Source organism: Callorhinchus milii, unplaced genomic scaffold, assembly GCF_018977255.1.
Source record: "Callorhinchus milii isolate IMCB2004 unplaced genomic scaffold, IMCB_Cmil_1.0 Scaffold1, whole genome shotgun sequence".
In the NCBI taxonomy this organism is placed as follows: domain Eukaryota; kingdom Metazoa; phylum Chordata; class Chondrichthyes; order Chimaeriformes; family Callorhinchidae; genus Callorhinchus; species Callorhinchus milii.
In genome coordinates this window covers 71,988,493-72,006,355 of record NW_024704742.1, presented here as the reverse complement: position 1 = coordinate 72,006,355, position 17,863 = coordinate 71,988,493, and the positions used below count along the sequence as shown (strand labels likewise).

General features: G+C 46.5%; 1 protein-coding gene across 1 annotated transcript; it reads right to left on the bottom strand.

The window, feature by feature from the left end:
• Positions 1-258: 258 nt before the first annotated feature.
• Positions 259-16,657, bottom strand: cct7 (chaperonin containing TCP1, subunit 7 (eta)). Its single transcript, XM_007908569.2, has 12 exons — positions 16,580-16,657; positions 12,119-12,272; positions 11,302-11,408; positions 10,569-10,694; positions 10,072-10,124; positions 8,387-8,558; positions 7,433-7,597; positions 6,810-6,998; positions 5,195-5,292; positions 3,235-3,367; positions 2,242-2,448; positions 259-828 (listed from the first exon to the last, which is right to left on the bottom strand). Exons 1-12 carry the CDS (start codon positions 16,583-16,585, stop codon positions 607-609), a joined length of 1,632 nt encoding a protein of 543 aa, XP_007906760.1. The 5' UTR covers positions 16,586-16,657; the 3' UTR covers positions 259-606.
• Between the last annotated feature and the right edge of the window lie 1,206 nt (positions 16,658-17,863).

Below are 17,863 nucleotides of genomic sequence, written 5' to 3'. Positions count from 1 at the left end.
CCACTGTAGAGGAGTGACTGTGCTTTTTATAGGCGAAAGCAAAATATTGAGGGATACATGGCAATCTCACAAGTACAAAGCGTGACGATACACATAACGGTAACTAAAGGGCTCCTTCTGTGTTGAATAGTGCTCATTCTGGACAAGTGGAGAATGGCCCTGGAGCTCCCTCGCTTGGGCTGCTCCGGTGACAACTAATCAGTCACACAGACCACATTCTTGCCACAATCCCCGAACTCAAACCACAAACCCACCATATAATTTTCAAAAGTCAACCTTTATTTCCTGGCAGGCGTCAGGCACATCCTTAACAAAAACAAGTCCAAATAAATAGTGTACAGTGTGACATTTCTAGGATCTGGACAGTATGTATGTGTGTGTGTGTGTACATGTATATTTTGAGTGTATGTATATGAGTGTGTGTTTATGCATACTTGTGTGTATATGAGTGCATACTCTGGTGTTTGTTCACTTTGCAAACCATTTTATCTCCTGGGAAGAATGTACAACAGGTAATTTGACAGTGGGAGCAACCTCCAGAGTACACAAACCTTCAGTTGAGGTTACTGTGCAGTGACAGGTGGGAGGCCGGTTACTGAGAGGTCACTAGTGGAATGGCCGGCCTCTGCCGCGACCCTTAGGGGCGGCCTGACCGTCCACGGTGGAGCGCGGGTTCTTGATGGTCTCATCCACGGACAGGATGAGGCAGGCGGCCTCTGAGGCTGCAGTCAGAGCGTTGATGCGGACTACGGCTGGCTCCCACACACACGCCTGGAAGTTGTCAGCGATGTCCTCATTAGTCACGTCCACACCATACCACATGCCGCCCTAAAAACACGGAAACACTGTCAGAACACACTCACAAAAGCAGTCAGTACCTGTGAAGCCATTTGAGATGTCCTCTAGACATGAAGCGTGCTGTATCAAATACATGAATTCCCCCCACCACCATCTCCCCCCACGCTGATATTACAGTGGGCATCATAAACCAACTCTCCTCCTCCCAACACCCAGCCAGGACAGGTTTCCAGCCTACACTAACTGCAGCTCCAGTACTGACATGTGTTGTATAATGGCTGTTATGATGTATTCTCATTCAGCTGTGAATTACAATCTGCAATAGCCTGCAGTGAGCACGGAGGAACAGGTCCCACAATCTTCTGCACAACTTGTCCACACGTTCCATGTCGGATAATTTACAGGGAGAAGGAAGACAGAGGGATTTAGGGAGAAGGTGGGAGACAGTGAGTTAGAGAGCAGGTGTGAGAGAGACAGATATATACAGTAGCAGAGAGCAGGGTATGGTGGCTGAAAGCTTGGCTACCGATGGTGGGACAGAGGGCACGAGAGACTGGCTTGTGTATAATAGTCCAGAGGGAAGGCTTTGATCAGCCTGAGTAGGGCATAAACCAGGAAATGTCAGGCGTTAAAACAATAATAATAATAATCCTTACATTTGATATAGTGCATTATCACATCGTTGAGATGTATCAAAGTGCTTCACAGAATATATTGTAAAGTGGATTGACGATATTTTGTTGTGGATTGAGTGACCACACTTTTTTTTCAAGTGAGTATTACTCCCGTAAAAGCCATCCGCCGAGACTCACAACTGGGTTCTCATTTACCGCTAGGTAAACAGAGGCATGTGGATTAAGGAAACATGCCCAAGGTTTCACCCTTTCTGCGAACTGAACTCCGGTTCTCACTTGTGAGGCGAGCGCACTAACCACTACACTACAGGACTCCACTAATTCACTCTTGAGGAATAAACCCTTTTGGTTTTATCAAAGGATAATTGAGGAGTGGATCAGGGGTGAGGCTGCAGCGTGGAGTGTCTGTGTGCATATGGCCCCCACTTTCACTTGTGTGCGTGTGCACCCCCCACCTCTCCCCACCTGTGTGTGTGCACGTGCGTGTGGCCCTCCCACCTTCCCTGCATGTGTGTGTGTGTGTGTGTATGCCCCCCCTCACCTATGTATGTGTGCGTGTGCGCGTGACACCCACCCCTTTATCTGTGTGTGTGTGGTCCCCCACTTTATCTGTGTGCATGTGTGGCCCCCCCCTTTACCTGTGTGTGTGCCCCCCGCCTTACCTGTATGTGTGCCCCCCGCCTTACCTGTGTGTGTGCCCCCCCTTACCTGTGTGTGTGCCCCCCCCTTACCTGTGTGTGTGCCCCTACCCCTTACCTGTGTGTGTGCCCCCACCCCCCCCTTACCTGTGTGTGTGGCCCCCCCTTACCTGGGCATGTTTGGCCCGTAGCTTGTTGAGGATATTGGTGGCATCAAAGCCAGCATTGTCACACAGCTGGCGTGGGATGATCTCCAGAGCCTTGGCGTAGGCTCCAATCAGCAGCTGCTGCTTGCCGGGGATGGTCCTGGAATAATCCCGCAGGTACTTGGAAAGCTCCATCTCGATCGCTCCACCGCCAGCAACAACTGAGTCATTCTGCAGAAGGCCAGCAAACACTTTACACACTCATACGTCCATCACTGGTACAAAAACAAGCCTGCAGGCCATCCAGTCTGCACAGACCCTTTCCACCCTCCCACCTCCGACAGACATACACACCCTATCCTAATATTTGTCATTCCCTTTTAACAACAACCTGCATTTTTATAGCCCTTCATGCGAGGCAATGTCTCGGTGCGCTAAGTAGAAAGGATGCACTGTCCCAACTCTGGTTTTGAGGGAAATTCTACCTCTCACTGCCCTCTATGTAAAGACATAGTCTCTAACCTCCCCTTTAATCCACTTTGAAATGCTCTCTCTAAACCCAAGCACAGCGTGGCATCATTAACCTGAAGGACGGGTACAGAATTATCCGACAATAGTTCAACTTGTACATAAAAACAGCCTGAATATAACCAGAAACTTTCTGGGTCAGGTTGTTTAGCGAAGCCTCACAATAGAATGTACAATATATCTGACCAATAAATCAGGCATATCAGCAAATCCTTTTGAAAACATCCATGTTGAGTACATTACACTTGTAACTGAGTGACATGGCAGCGAGCACTGCCCCGTGCCCAGAGAACAGGGACTGCCTGGGCTGCCAGAGGCCACCGAAAACAGCTTCCAAATGGCAATGCTCGCTCGCCTCATTGCTGCAGCAGCTTTAATGACTGAAACATCAAACACTCATAACAGGAAGTGGTGAGTATAGAGGAGGAAGAAGGTTAGACACAGCAGCCACAGTAACTCCCCAGCATTGGCTCAGTCCCTGGCACCCACCTTAATAGCTCGTCTGACAATCATGATGGCATCGTGAAGGGAGCGCTCTGTCTCTTCCATGAACTGCTCGGCCCCACCGCGGAGAATGATGGTGCAAGTCCTTGCCTTGGGGCAGCCTTTGAACAAGTTGTACCTAATAAGACGAGAAATCACATGATTTTGCATGACCAGTTTGAATTCCAAACAAAATATGGTTCCCCGTTGATTGTCCTCTTCATTCCCAAATGGGGGTCCGTCTATCTGTCAAATTAGCCTTCAGCCTCTCTGCCCCCACCCTTTGGAATTCCATCCCACAGTCCCTTCGCCTCCCTCCCTCCCTCGCATCTGTATCAAGACCTTCCTCAAGTCAGTCATCCTCCTACCCCTAACCTCCACCCCTACAGATCCGAACCTCCAGTTCGGGTGCACATCTCTGAATGTCCAGCGCAGTGGGACATCCTCCCGACGTGAAAGGTGCTATATAAATGTAATTTGCTGTTGTTCCCAGCATGTCTATCTGTCGATTCTTAACCTTTTATAATATTCCTTTGTTTAATATATCTTCATTTAATATATTTTTAATATATAATAAAGCAAAATATAAAGGGACTGTACATTTGTAAGCAAACACGACAGAAACAGATTGTATGAGGTCCCAGAGACAGTCATAAGGTAACAACCAATTCATCTTAAAGATTACACAATACGCAAAATACTGCAGATGCTTTTAAGGCCTAACAGAGAGCGGGGAGGCAGGATAGGAAGACAAAGGAGAAAATGGGGTAGAGAACAGGGGATGATGGATTAAAGAGGTGTTAATGATGCAAAACAAAAGGGAGGGGGGTTGCAACAAAACAAGCTTCTCCCTCCCAAATCGTGGAGTCCTGTAGCTCAGTGGTTAGAGCACTCGCTTTGCAAGTGAGAGACCTGAGTTCAATTCCAGGCAGAGGGCGAAACCTTGGGCAAGTTTCCTTACTCCACACACCTAATAATAATCCCTCCAAAACCCAAAACAATAATAAATTGGTCATTTTCAATCTACGACTGTTTGTGGGACATTGCTGTGTGAAATTGGCTGCTGCGTTCGCCCACAAATATACAGTCAATTCACTTTACAGTGTGTTCTGTGAAGCGCTTTGGGACGTCCTCCCGACGTGAAAAGCGCTATATCAAATGCAAGGATTATTATTATTATTATTAACATGCCCCAGTTCTGACAAAGGGTCGTGGACATGAAACGTTGACTCACTTTCCTTTCTCCATAGATGCTGCCTGACCTGCTGAATGTTCCCAGCGACTTGTTTTTGTTCCTATCTTAAAGATTGTTGGCCAGGACACTAGAAGGAACTCCCAATAGTGTCACAGGATCTTTAATGTACACCTGAACAGACAGATGGCACATTGCTCCAACATCTCATTCAAAGGATAGCATCTCAGATAATGCAGCACTCGCTGAGCACTGCTTTAGAGAGTCAGACTGGACTGTAAGGCTTGAATCCACAACCTTCTGTCTGACTTGGGAGGTGAGAAAAATGCTAACTGAGATAGACTGGCACTGACGTCCACAGGAAAATGCTGCAGATTTCAGGGGGGAAATTATCCCAGGAAGAGTTCAATCAACAACAAAATTACATTTATAGAGCGCCTTTCACATCAGGAGGGCATCCCAAGGCGCTGGAGGTAGCATTAAAGTCAGATTGATTAGATCTGCTTTAACAGCTCCACAAAGGAAATTAACTTTCCCTTAATGCTCAGTGTTTGCCAGTTTGCCAGCTCTGCTCCACCGCGTGACATGACCTAAAGCACACTATTTGTGTAAACAGATTGCCAAAAATATATTTGTGGGTAACACAGAGTTCAGGAATCTCCAAAGGGTAGCAAAACTGAGACAGAATGAGAGAGCAATATCTACACCACACATAGATTACAACTAAAACACAAACAGCCACAAAGGGAGATGAGGACCCAATGTGAGACGTACCTTTCACCCCCGACCTGCACCTCCTCAAACACGGCACACTCTCCCAGCACCTCCTCTGTCAGGGCATTGACGCTGGTCTGAATGGAGCCACCACAAGCCTACAGGGCAAGAGACAGTGCAAACAGTGAGCACTGAGAACCAATACAACACTCTGCCATTCATCTGAAGGAGAAACTAGCCAATGATCAGTTCACAAACTTTCTCTGGAGCTTCTAACGGAAAAACAGATTGGTAAATGCAACGCCCTTGATACAACTATTATCACATCGTTGAAACATCAAAAAGCTCTTAACAGCAATTACTATAAAGTGTAGTAGTGACTGTATTTTGTAGCAAACGTGGCAGTGAATCTGTGCACAGCAAATAACCAGTTTGTATCTGGAGGATTGTCGGCCAGAACATATGTTCACATGTAACAGGGCAGAAATTTCCAGTGCAGGCCATTTAGCCCATCATGTCTGTGCTATTACATTACCATTTATTATTGATCCCACTCTACAGCTCTTCTCCTTATTATTACTGGTCAGATGCTTATCCAGACACCAGAATGTTCTACACGATATCAGGCAGGATTCTACATTGCTTTCCCAGATAAAGTTGGTCACTCACTTTATGACTGTTTGCAGGTTAACTGCCACATTTGCTTACTTTACAAAAAATAAACCCTATATAGCACTGTGAACCATTCAAATATGTGATAAGATACAATATACAAGGTCATTTATTGTTAGCTTTCCAGAATAACCAACCGCTCCTCATCCTACTACAACATTGATCGGTGTTTTAAATGTACCCCGGTCTCAACCAACTCTTATTCCAGACATAATTTCTCGTCTCTATAAAGAATTTATATCACCCAAATTGCCCTTCGCTTGCTTGAACATGTGCCCTCTTATCCTGCTGGTTATCTCAGGTTTGTTCTGGGTTCCTCTCTCAATCACATTTAGCCTGCACATGTTCTCTCTTTAAAGTCCTCGCTGAGACATCAAGCTCAAAACGTCACTTCCAAACCCAGTGCACGTATCAGTGTGCCAGCTACAGAACCATAGGAATGTATGACACAATAGCAGGCCAACTGGTCCAGTTTTCTGTATTTGCTGCTCCAAGAAATTATTCTCTCTAATGCCAAAATCCCTGCTGGTATTCTCCATCCCCCAATACCCTTCCCCTGCTTGAGAAGGTGCTGATCATAGATAAAATATAATAATCCTTGCACTTGATATTGATATAATGCCTTATGTCGTTGAGACGTCTCAAAGTGCTTCACAGAATTTACTGTAAAGTGAATTGACTATATATTTTGTGGCAAAACACAGCAGTCAGTTGCGCATAGCAGTGACTCACAAAGAGTCGTGGATTGCGTTATCAAATTATTATTATTTTTTGGAGGGATTATTACACCAAGAATGCGATCCGCGAATTGACTAACAACTGGTTTCCTACTTACTGCGAGCTAAACACAGGCATGTGGAATAAGGAAACTGCACTAAGTGAAGTGGGGGGGGGGGGCGGGATGGTGGTAAAAAGAGAGCAGTTAATGAAAGCTAAGTGTGGACTTTTCCCCACTGACTGGGTGACTGAGCCCTGCCCACCATTCCCCATGACCCTGACTGACCATCATGGTCCTCTTGAGATCCTCCTCGGGGACGCGGCCGGCACAGAACAGGTCCCTGTCAGCAAAGTACTGAGTTGCCACATCGCCGATGGGAAGCTTGGACAGAACCACCTTGGCTCCAGACAAATGGATCTTCTCCAGCTTATCATACAGGATGCTCCACTCGGCGTCAACAATTGCCTGGTACTCCTACAAACAAGACACAACATTCTGGTCAGCAGCCTGCCTCAGTGCTCACCCTCTCCCCCCACAGGCTGTGGCTCAACCTGTCAGCTCAGACCACCAGCTTAGGTCCTCACAATTTATAACATAATTTATATTTATATTGTGCCAAGTCGTCTCAAAGCACTTTAACACAATAGTGGGACAGGTATCCCAGTGTCATGGTGTCCCAGCAACTGCTGGGAACAGTCACGAGTGTGCTCACTGCTGACTGGATGGTTTCCCAAGCGAAGTCAGCGGTGACCTGACAGAAGCATTGACTGGCGACTGGTTTATAATGCAACCAGTAATTTTATGAACTTCCCAACCACTGTGTTAGAATGGGTTCTGACTGATGACTGCAATGGGCCTTTCGATATTCCTAAGAAAGTTCCAATAATAGCAAGGACATCAGCACTGACCTCCACGTTATTGACTCGGACCTCTGCGTTGTCCTTTTCGGCTTTGAGCTCTAACTCCACGTTGAGCAGGGATATCTTGGGATTCTCGTACTTCTTGGGCTGCATTTCAAAGCCAGCGTAGGAGAAAGTCTTCTTGAAGGCAACACCAGCAATGAGCATGGAATCCTGCAATCAACGTGAAGAGTGTGAAATATGAGAGGCGAGATCAGCTCCATAAATTGGAGTAACTAGAGTAGAATACTGCTTAAATACACTCCACATAACTGTATCTGAGCTCATTGTAGTGGTGAAGTTGGACTGGAGTATCAGTGATTGTTAATTGTGTGCTCAGCAACAGTACGAGTTTACTTGATATTAAGTTTGAAGCTAAAATGGTCTTATAAGAATAGGTGGAATTGAGGTTTCGGATGTTTTATACTGACCTGTTTAAAGGGGAGAAGAAATATGTGAGAATTAAGGGGGGAAAGGCAGAAATCTATCTAATGTTCTTATTAAATTAGATAGATTTCTGTTAGGAAAGAATACCTCAAGATACAATGTATAGTTTGCGACCTGATATGCTACTGCCAGGATGGTGGTAGCCTCCTCCTGTCCTGCGTTACGATACAATAATCTTTGCATTTGATATAGCACCTTATGTTTTCGAGACGTCTCAAGGTGCTTCACTGTAAAGTGAATTGACGGTATATTTTGTGGGCAAAACGCAGCAGCAAATTGCACACAGCAGTGTCTCACAAACAAGTCGTGGAAAAAGAAAAACATTTTTTAAGGGATTATTATCCCTGGAAAAGCAATCTGCCAATCGACTAACAACCGGGTAGCTATTTACTGCTAGGTAAACAGAGGCGTGTGGAATAAGGAAACTTGCCCAACGTATCGCCCTGCCCGGAATCAAACCCAGATCCTCTCGCTTGTGATGCGAGTGCGCTAACCTCTAAGCTACAGGATTCCTACCTCCAGTGCACCTCCTTGCACTTTCTTGATGCCGATCATCTTCAGAGGCAGCAGGTCATCGAGCATCATGACAGCGTCCACCACCATCTTGCCGAAGAAGTTTTTCTGCATAGCAATCAGTTTGGAGCTCAGGGCTGTGATCGCACACTTCTCCAAAAGCTCCTTCTGCTTTCTGCAGGGAGAAGGCAAGCATTCAGACCACACCACATTGCTGAGCACAAAATAGCTGCCAAGTCTGCCTACGAAATACAGTCACTGCACTTTGTAATATATCCTGTGAAGCGCTTTGAGGTGTCCTCCCAACAAGAAAGGTACTGTACTGTATCAAATATAGGATTTATTACCATAATGCATTAAAGGGTTTAAATGTTTTCCAAGAGGAAGCCTTGCAGACTCTCAGTCATATATTATGCTCACTTGCATAAGAAATGCCCACCCTACTGTTACAGAGTCAAAGTGTTTCTTAATTGTCCCAGCCTGCTGTCCACTTGCAACCTTCCCGAGAAGCCTATCCGTTAGGATGAATAGCCTGCTCAAGTTCCTATACTATATATCCCAGCTGCTGCTTCCCTTTGTGTATTCAAATAGTTCCTAGTGTCTGACCTAAACCTGCCTTGCACACTTCGGAATCCTGTGTCCTCAGCTTACGTGAAAGCAATGTTATGGATTTACTTTATCCTATTTAGCAACTTCTATGATAATTCAATCAGGATGATGGGGTCGGCTCAGACAGGCACTGAGCAGAAATGCTTTGACCACTGGGAAGTCATTTGACAACATCCTAAACAAGTTTAGGATTCGTTAAGATCCTAAACAACTTTAAGATAAATGTCAGGACCAGAGAGAGTGCAGAGGGGATTTACTAGGATGATACCAGGGAAGAGTCGTTAGAACAATCATATATGAACAATTAGAACAACTGGACCTATTTTCAAGGGTTGAGGGGACCCCAATAGAGGTCTTTAAAATTACGAAGCATTTTAATTGAGTAGATGGGTGGGGAAAAATTATTCTCATTCGTTGGTGAGTTGCCCTCCACCCCTCCCGGTCCCAATCCCCAGCTCAGGTCCAAATCCCTGACTGTTCAGCATCTTGGAATGTCCTCCCGACATGAAAGGCACTACATAAATGTAATTTGTTTTGAGTTAGTGACCAGAGGCCATCAATATAAAATAATTTACAAGGGAGCAGAGTGGGAGATTGGGAGGATTTTTATTTTTACAGAGGTGTTGGTACATGGAATACCCTGCCAGATATACAGTGATTGAGGCAAAATCCATACTAGTTTTCAAGAGAGATCCAGATAAAAAGGAGTCATTTGCAGGGGTATTGGACATCCTCCCGACATGAAAGCGCATTATAAATGCAATTTGTTGTGGTTGTTGCTGTTGTATGGGGGTGGGGGCGGTGGGAAGAGGCTGGTGAATGGATTAAATGAAATACTCTTTCAAAGAGCAGCACACCTATGATGCCAGTACAAATGTGCTGAATAACACAGGAAAAAGCACCCATGGCTCCTACCCCACTGCACTCGGTCTAACTGCTTTCTCAAACAGAGGATCCTTTCCTCAAACACCGAGTAGCAACCCCCATCCTGTCTCAGTGTCCTAGCCGCTATGTGCTACAAAAAATATTCCTTGTATTTGCTCAGACACTGGTGCCAAGCTGCAAAGGTTTGTACTCACTCCAGGTTGTCTGTCTTTACAGTGACAGCGATTGCTTTGATCTTTTCCACAGCCTGTTCAAGAGAAACAAAATATTACACATCTGCTTGCTTTTTTCGCTTAAAAAAAAGCCTCACCCTGACAGGGGCATGGAGATTGCCCTCAATCTTACTAGTCTTGTGACGACTTAGTGACATTTCTAAACTTGACATCTGACAGGTCTCAGCCTAGCTTAGTTGTAAGCCTTTCACCTCCCTGTCAGAAGGTTGTGGGTTCAATCCCACTCTGGAGATTTTGAGCTCACAGTCTAGACTGACACTCCAGTGCAGTGTTGGGGGTGGGGGAGAGCAATGCATTGATCGAGACTCTAATCTTCAAATGAGATATTAAACCAAGGTCTGACTGCCTGTTGAGGTGGAAGTTAAAGACCACACAACACTATTGGCAAAGAGAAGGGAGTTCATTTTTACAGCACCACAGACCTAGAGCCCCATCCTCCCTCACACCCCTTCACTTACCAGCTGAGTCGCGGTGCGGAACGATCGAATGATGATCTGGGGGTGAAGCCCCTCATCCACATACGATTTGATCTGTCTCAGGAACTCTGCAGCCAACAATGTAACAGAAGTGGTCCCGTCGCCCACCTGAAATTAAACCACCAAACTGTTTAATGAGATTCAACCTTTCCAGCCCAGATGACATTCAGCCTCTCAATGATTGCAGTACCATTAGTTACTTTTATTAGCAGGTATCTAGTGTATTGTTGTCAATTCCTATATGATAACAGAATTTGACAAACATATGAAGGATGAAGATACAAAAGGGGACAGAGGAAGGCGGAGCATAGGAATTAGTGAGCTCCAGTGGGGGTGTGAGCACCAGCACAAACACGATGAGGACAGCAGGGAATGGGATTAGAGAGCTCCAGTGGGGGAGCAAGCACCAGCACAGATACGATGAAGAGAGAGCAGGGAATGGGATTAGAATAGAGAGCTCCAGTGAAGAGTGGCTATAGTGTGTATCTAGCTTCTTCCTGTACACTCCTACAATTGTAGGGCGAAATAGGCTACTTAAGAAATAGAGGTGAGGTGGTGCCTGGCTGGATGCTTACAGGCCGGGCAGGCTAGTCTGTCATCAGCAGAGCCCTGGACTCCTGCAGGCTCGTGTAGTTTAGGAGCTTTGCTTTCAAGATCTCCAGAGGGTCAACATTATTTATTTGAGAGTTAATATAAAGTATCTTTAATAAATTACCTCAGCGTCCTGAGATTTTGCGATGTCCACAAGAGTCTTTGCAGCAGGGTGAACCACATCCAGAAGCTTCAAGATGGTGGCGCCATCATTTGAAATCGTGGCTTTCCCTGAAAGTATAGCACATCATTACAGTTATAGGACCAGCAAGACATCCAGGGAGATTCCAATAGCATTAAAACATTTGTGTAACACGTCACATCAAAATGTCTCAAAATCCTTCACAGTACAGTGAAGCGCCTGTGTTTACCTAATAGTAAGTAGGAACCTGGTTGTTAGTCGATTGACGGACTACTTTCCAGGAGTAATGATCCATCCAAAAAACATATTGGTCACTCAATCCACGACTGTTTGGGACACTGCTCAGTGCAATTGGCTACCGGGTTTCGACAACAAAATGCAGTCAATCTACTTTACAATATATTCTGTGAGCGCTTTGAGACATCTTAATGAGGCACTATATCCAATGCAAGGATTATTATTACACAAGTGACCTGATGACCCAGAAGACAGCCATTCTTTGTGCTTGCAAGAAGCTAGCAGTTCTGTTAACCACGGATCAGGAGAGCAGTGCTATAAGAAAACCAGCTAGGTTGGGATCATCCTTCATGTTTAACGCCTGACCCCTCAGACTCTAATCCCTCTATTACAACCCTCGCCTTATTGTATTGGCATTGGCTCCTATAAATGTTCCCCCCGTCAATACATTGCCCTTAATACTCTTCGCTGCACCAAAATCAAATTTTAGCTCCTTCCTTCCGAGGCCTTCTCCTGTGGGATCTTCCTATTCTCCTCAGAGAGCCAAGATCATTGCTCTTACCTCGGTCGTCCACAATAAGCTTGTCCATGCCACGGGGCCCCAGCGTGGTGCGAACGGCCTCTGCAATGACCTGGCAGGCATTGATGTTACTGACGAGCTGAGGAACTCCCTGGGAAGAGTCTGTGCCCTCCTTAAGGAGGATAACTGGTGTGGGCTGGAAATAAGAGAGGTGAAGATGGTTATATCTGCTCGTCCCTCCATTCAACCACCGGTGGCCATGCTTTCTGCCACTACACCCCGAAGCTCTGGAACTCTCTTCCTCAACCCCTTCCAACTTGTCCCCTCCCTCACCATCTTCAGGTCATGCCTGAAGACCTTCCTCTTCGACTGTGCTCCACCACCGTCAAAATGCTCTGAAATGCTACCTTGTGTGACAGGTGCTATATAAATTAAGTTAAATCCTGTTGTTGATGATGCCAGTACCAATGGATACAATGTGGAGAAAGATCACAGTTAAACCAAGAGGAAGAGACTTAAAGGCAGGACCAAAGTAAGAGAGCATTCTCTTCCCCCCCCACCCCACACACACACTTTAACTGTGTAGTAGTTTCTGTGAAGCACTTGGGAGACATTTTGATGTGAGGAAAATGCAAGTTTCTTTTTGCGGGACAGTTTTTAGGAATAATGCAGCCAGTTTCACAATATAAACCAGGGTTTTTTCTCCCCATGAAAGTCAATAGGGGAAAATAAGCTCATTTTCATCTGAATTTAATTTTTTAAATTTGAATTCACTGATTTTTTTTCCCAGTGTCTGTGACTGCACGTAATACCAGAGCAAACTCTCAGGTAGATTTCTTGTTGACTTTTTCCCAAAGTTTCAGATATTTTCTCACCAGTTGAAAAATCAGAATGGGTTACTGCTCCGAATGATTAACCAGAGGGCCTTGCTGCAGGTGAGTGTGCAGAGAGGGGTAGCACCGGATCAGGATCAACTGGGATAGCCCTATTGGGCAATTAGCCTATCAAAAGTTATTAGTGAACAATCAATCACAACTTGACCAAGGAGGGCACTGGGCAGAAGGTAAGAGTCCAATGTCTTCGGGAGAGGAGAGAAAATAACCTTTTTTTAAAATAAAAACAAAAGGCCAGTGTTGAGTTGTGGTGTACATTATAAACTATCTTACTAACTTCTCAGGTCATAACCAATGTCTGGCTCGAAGGCCACCCCTAAGAAAGCTGCAACATACACTGATGATGGCATTATAACGCTCTTTATAGCGCAAATTTTGGTTATAACGCAATTGCAATGTGAACCCCATTCACAGCTCATGCTCGCAGGTGCCTGACTCATGCTCAATGGCCGACTTCCGGGTCATTATGTCACTTCTTACTCTGTCAGTACACCACCGACAAGCAAAGCGATGTTGGCAGAGATGATGACCGAATTTGGACATTTTAGCTTTGCATGCTACAAAGAAATGCTAAATCCACACGTATCAGGTCACCACTGACATCACTCCCTGCTTTCACATGGACGGCACTGAGGAGACAACATCAAGAGGAACCTGACCACTCAGAGGTCGATGATTTTTCTTAGCACGGGAACTGGCCAGGGAGTGAGCCAGCTGGCTGGGCAAAAAATGTTGTGAAACCAGCCTTCACAACTCATTACATATATATACATATATGAACAGGAGTAGGCCTACACTGGAATCCTGTAGCTCAGTGGTTAGAGCACTCGCTTTGCAAGCGAGACACCTGGGTTCAATTCCAGGCAGGACGAAACCTTGGGCAAGTTTCCTTACTCCACACACCTAATAATAATCCCTCCAAAACAAAGCAATAATAAATTGGTCATTTTCAATCCACGACTGTTTGTGGGGCACTGCTGTGCACAATTGGCTGCCGCGTTTCACCCACAAATATACAGTCAATTCACTTTACAGTCTATTCTGTGAAGCGCTTTGAGATGTCGAGAACACGTGAAAAGCGCTTTATCAAATGCAAGGATTATTATTTATTATTATTCAGCCCCTTGAGTCTGTTTATCATTCTATTAGATCATGGCTGATCTGTACCTCAACTCCGTTTACCCGCCTTAACCCCATATACTTTGATAGCCTGACCAAATAAAAATCTATCCACCGCAGTCTTAAAAATTTGAATGGTTCCAACATCCACAGCCTTTTTGGGGAAAGAGTTCCAGATTTCCACTACACTCTGTGTGAAAAAATGTTAAGATCAGATAAATTTTTCAACACAGAACACCATTTAGATCCAACACCAACTCAGACAGCAAAGCACCATTTGGCTGAGAAGTGGGTAATCCTAGCTCAGCCATAGCCCTGTCTCCACTGTGTTAGAAGGTTGTTGTTATTGCTGTGTTCACACTCCTCTCCCGCTCCAGGCTCTGTGACCCTATCAACCCCATCCACACCCAACTCCACCGGCTTTCCATCACACAGAAAATACAGTTCAATATCCTGACCCTCACCTTCAAAGCTCTCCATGGCCTTGCTCCTCCCTACCTCTGAGACCTCCTAACCCCCTACTATCCTGCCTGCTCCCTCCCTTCAGCGGGCTCCGGCCTGCTTCACATCCTCTGCCTCGCCCTTCCCACCATTAGCGGGTGGGCTTCCGCCATCACCCTCTGCAACTCCATCCCACAATCCCTCCGCTTCGCCCACTCCCTTGCCTCCTTCAAGACCCATCTCAACACCCTTCTCTTTGACTGTGTCAAAGGCTATTGCACAAGGTTAAGGCCCACGGGATTAATGGGAACATATTAGCATGGATTGAAGAGTGGCTAACGGGTAGAAAACAGAGAGTAGGGATAAACGGGTCATTCTCAAATTGGCAGGATGTGACTATTGAAGTGTCACAAGGATCAGTGCTTGGGCCTCTGCTATTTACAATTTACATCATTGATCTAGACGAGGACATTGAATGTAACGTATCTAAATTCGCGGATGACACTAAACTAGGTGGGAGAGTAAGCTCTGAGGATGATGCAAAAAGATTGCAATGGGATATAGATAGGCTAGGGGAGTGGGCGAGTAGGTGGCAGATGGAATTTAATGTGGGGAAGTGTGAAGTTATTCACCTAGGTAGAAAAAATAGAAAAACAGATTATTTTCTAGAGGGGGAGAGCTTAGATAGTGTTAGTGTTCAGAGGGATTTGGGTGTCCTTGTACACCAGTCTCAAAAAGTTAGTTTGCAGGTGCAGCAAGCAACTAAGAAGGCGAACGGCATGTTAGCGTTCATTGCAAAAGGTTTAGAGTACAAGAGTAGGGAAGTCTTGCTGCAACTGTATAGGGCCTTGGTGAGACCGCACCTAGAGTATTGTGTGCAGTTTTGGTCTCCTTATTTAAAAAGGACATACTTGCCCTAGAGGGGGTGCAGCGTAGATTCACTCGGTTAGTTCCTGGGATGAGGGGACTGACCCATGAAGATAGGCTGAATAAACTAGGGCTATATCCTCTAGAGGACAGAAGAATTAGGGGAGATCTTATTGAAACTTATAAGATTCTTAAAGGGCTGATAAAGTAGACACAGAGGGTCTGTTTCCCCTGGATGGAGAATCTATAAACAGGGGTCACAGTCTTAAAATTAAGGGTCAGCCTTTTAGAACAGAGTTGAGGAAACATTTCTACACTCCGAGGATAGTGAATTTATGGAATTCACTACCCCAGAAGGCTGTAGATGCTCAGTCCTTGAACATCTTCAAGGCTGAGACTGATAGATTTTTAAAACACAGAGGGATTAGGGGATATGGGGATAGTGCAGGTAATTAGAGTTAGGTCTGAAGATCAGCCATGATCTTATCGAATGGCGGGGCAGGCTCGAGGGGCCGAATGGCCTCCTCCTGCTCCTAATTCTTATGTTCTTATGTCTCCGATCACCCTCCTCCCCCCCCCCCCTCCAGCCTCCCTAATCCCGACCCCAGGCTCGGGTCTGAGAATCTGATAGACCAGCGCCTGTCCTCCCGACATGAAAGGCGCGATATACAAATGTAATTTTGTTGTTGTTGTCGACATTGTGGAGTCGGAGCTCACGGTGCTGGATGCTGCTCCAGGGCATGACGGGGGGGGGGGGGGGGAGCAGCATTGTCGGAGACGCCTTTGCTTCAGATGAGACGTTAAACCCGCGGCCCTCCCGGTGCCGGTGTTAAAGACGGTGTTAAAAAGATCCTTCCCCCGAGTTAAGAGAAGTTTTTTTTCCCGGATCCTGAGTAGCCACCGCCTGCCCGACCCCTGATATAGCCCCTCCTCCCCCGACACACACCCACCTCTGGTCCCTCGGTGACAGACCCCCTCCCCTGAGAACACGCACGGGGTGGGGTGGGGGGTGGGGTGTGGGCAGAAAACACCCGAAACATACACAAAGGCCCAACCCGCGCCTCCTATATCGATGTGACCCGCACCCTGGCCCCGCGGCGGCCGCCTCCGGGCCCGCGGGGTCGGGATGAAGCCGTCTGGCCGGGCAGATGGCGGCGGATTGCGAGCGGCCGCACACACTCACCATCATCTCGGCGGCGGCGTCTCTCCCTCTCTCCCCTGCAGGCTATCCCACAGTGCACCGCGGCAGAAGCTTCCAGCAAGCCGGCGCGCGCGCGCGCGTGGGTGCGTGTGTGTGTGCGCGCGCAACGTAACCCCCCGCTCGTCGCGGCGCCCCCGACGGCCATCGTCAGTCGCTATGACAACAGAGGCTGAGGCGGGAGGAAGCGCGCCATTCCCTCCTTTGTGGAGGGTCGGGTCAGTGGGATTGCTTTACTCCTGGGGGATGGCGCAAGGAAATCCCACTGCCCCCCCCCCACCCACCACCTACTTTGTAGATAACTTATAGGGAAGCGGAACAATGAGACGATGTTGAGGCCTCTCTTGATGTGTAACATCGTGTCCCCCACCTCTCGTCTTGAGAAATTTCGACGGAAATGTTCTTTTGTCTTATAATTGAGCGACATATGCGGCGGTGCAATACCGCACAACCACCACTGGATGGGCACCGCGCACTCTGCCCCCACTTCACCTTTGCAGCACTTTTCAGATACCGTAATAATAACAATAATCCTCGTGTTTAAGGCAATGCAATGCGATGCCTTTCTCATCAGGAGGACATCTCAAAGCTCCTCATTGANTTTTTACTGTAAAGTGCAACGACTGTGTGTTTTGTCAGTGAACACCGCAGCCAATCTCTCACATGTCTCAGCCGTGACGTGAATGAGCGATTTTATCTGGAGACTATACCCTGTTTATCGTGGTCCTTTTCTAATACCAAGATGATTGGTGTGGATCTGCAGGACTTAACTCATGTTGGTTTTAATACTGTATGGTACCCATCAGCTGATTCTGATTAAAACAATGCAGAAGGGTGACATCAACAGCTGAAGAGAGCTGCAGCTGTGTTCAATTCACTTCTAACTTCTGAACCAAGAAGGCACAAGACAGTCATTTTCCATAACATTTTATCTAAAGTTTTGCCAGCTTCCTCATAAGGTCGTGCTAAGATAGAAATGCTACAATTCAGCTCAATTTAATCTAATTTATTTTGGTCTGCTGGATGTCCGACACATGCTGCAACCTGCCACCATGCTTAAGGGTATCCAAACCCAACTGAGAATTCCATACATCCAACCTATGCATGGAATTTAATTAGGCTTATGCACTCTTGTCTACAACAAAATTGTCGGGAGGACGTCCCAAGGCGCTGAACAGTCGGGGATCAGGACCCGAGCGTGGGCAGGGGGCAGGGTTGGGATAAGGCAGGGCAGAGAGATAGGAGGGCAGTAGAAGGCACGGTCGAAAA

What these genes read in the sequence shown, in the direction of transcription:
- cct7 (XM_007908569.2), bottom strand. An exon ending in GTAAAGACAGACAACCTGGA is followed by an intron (nt 8,559 to 10,071) that starts GTGAGTACAAAC and finishes TTCTCCCTGCAG; the next exon opens with AAAGCAGAAGGAGCTTTTGG. An exon ending in GTGCAGGTCGGGGGTGAAAG is followed by an intron (nt 3,368 to 5,194) that starts GTACGTCTCACA and finishes TCGTCTTATTAG; the next exon opens with GTACAACTTGTTCAAAGGCT.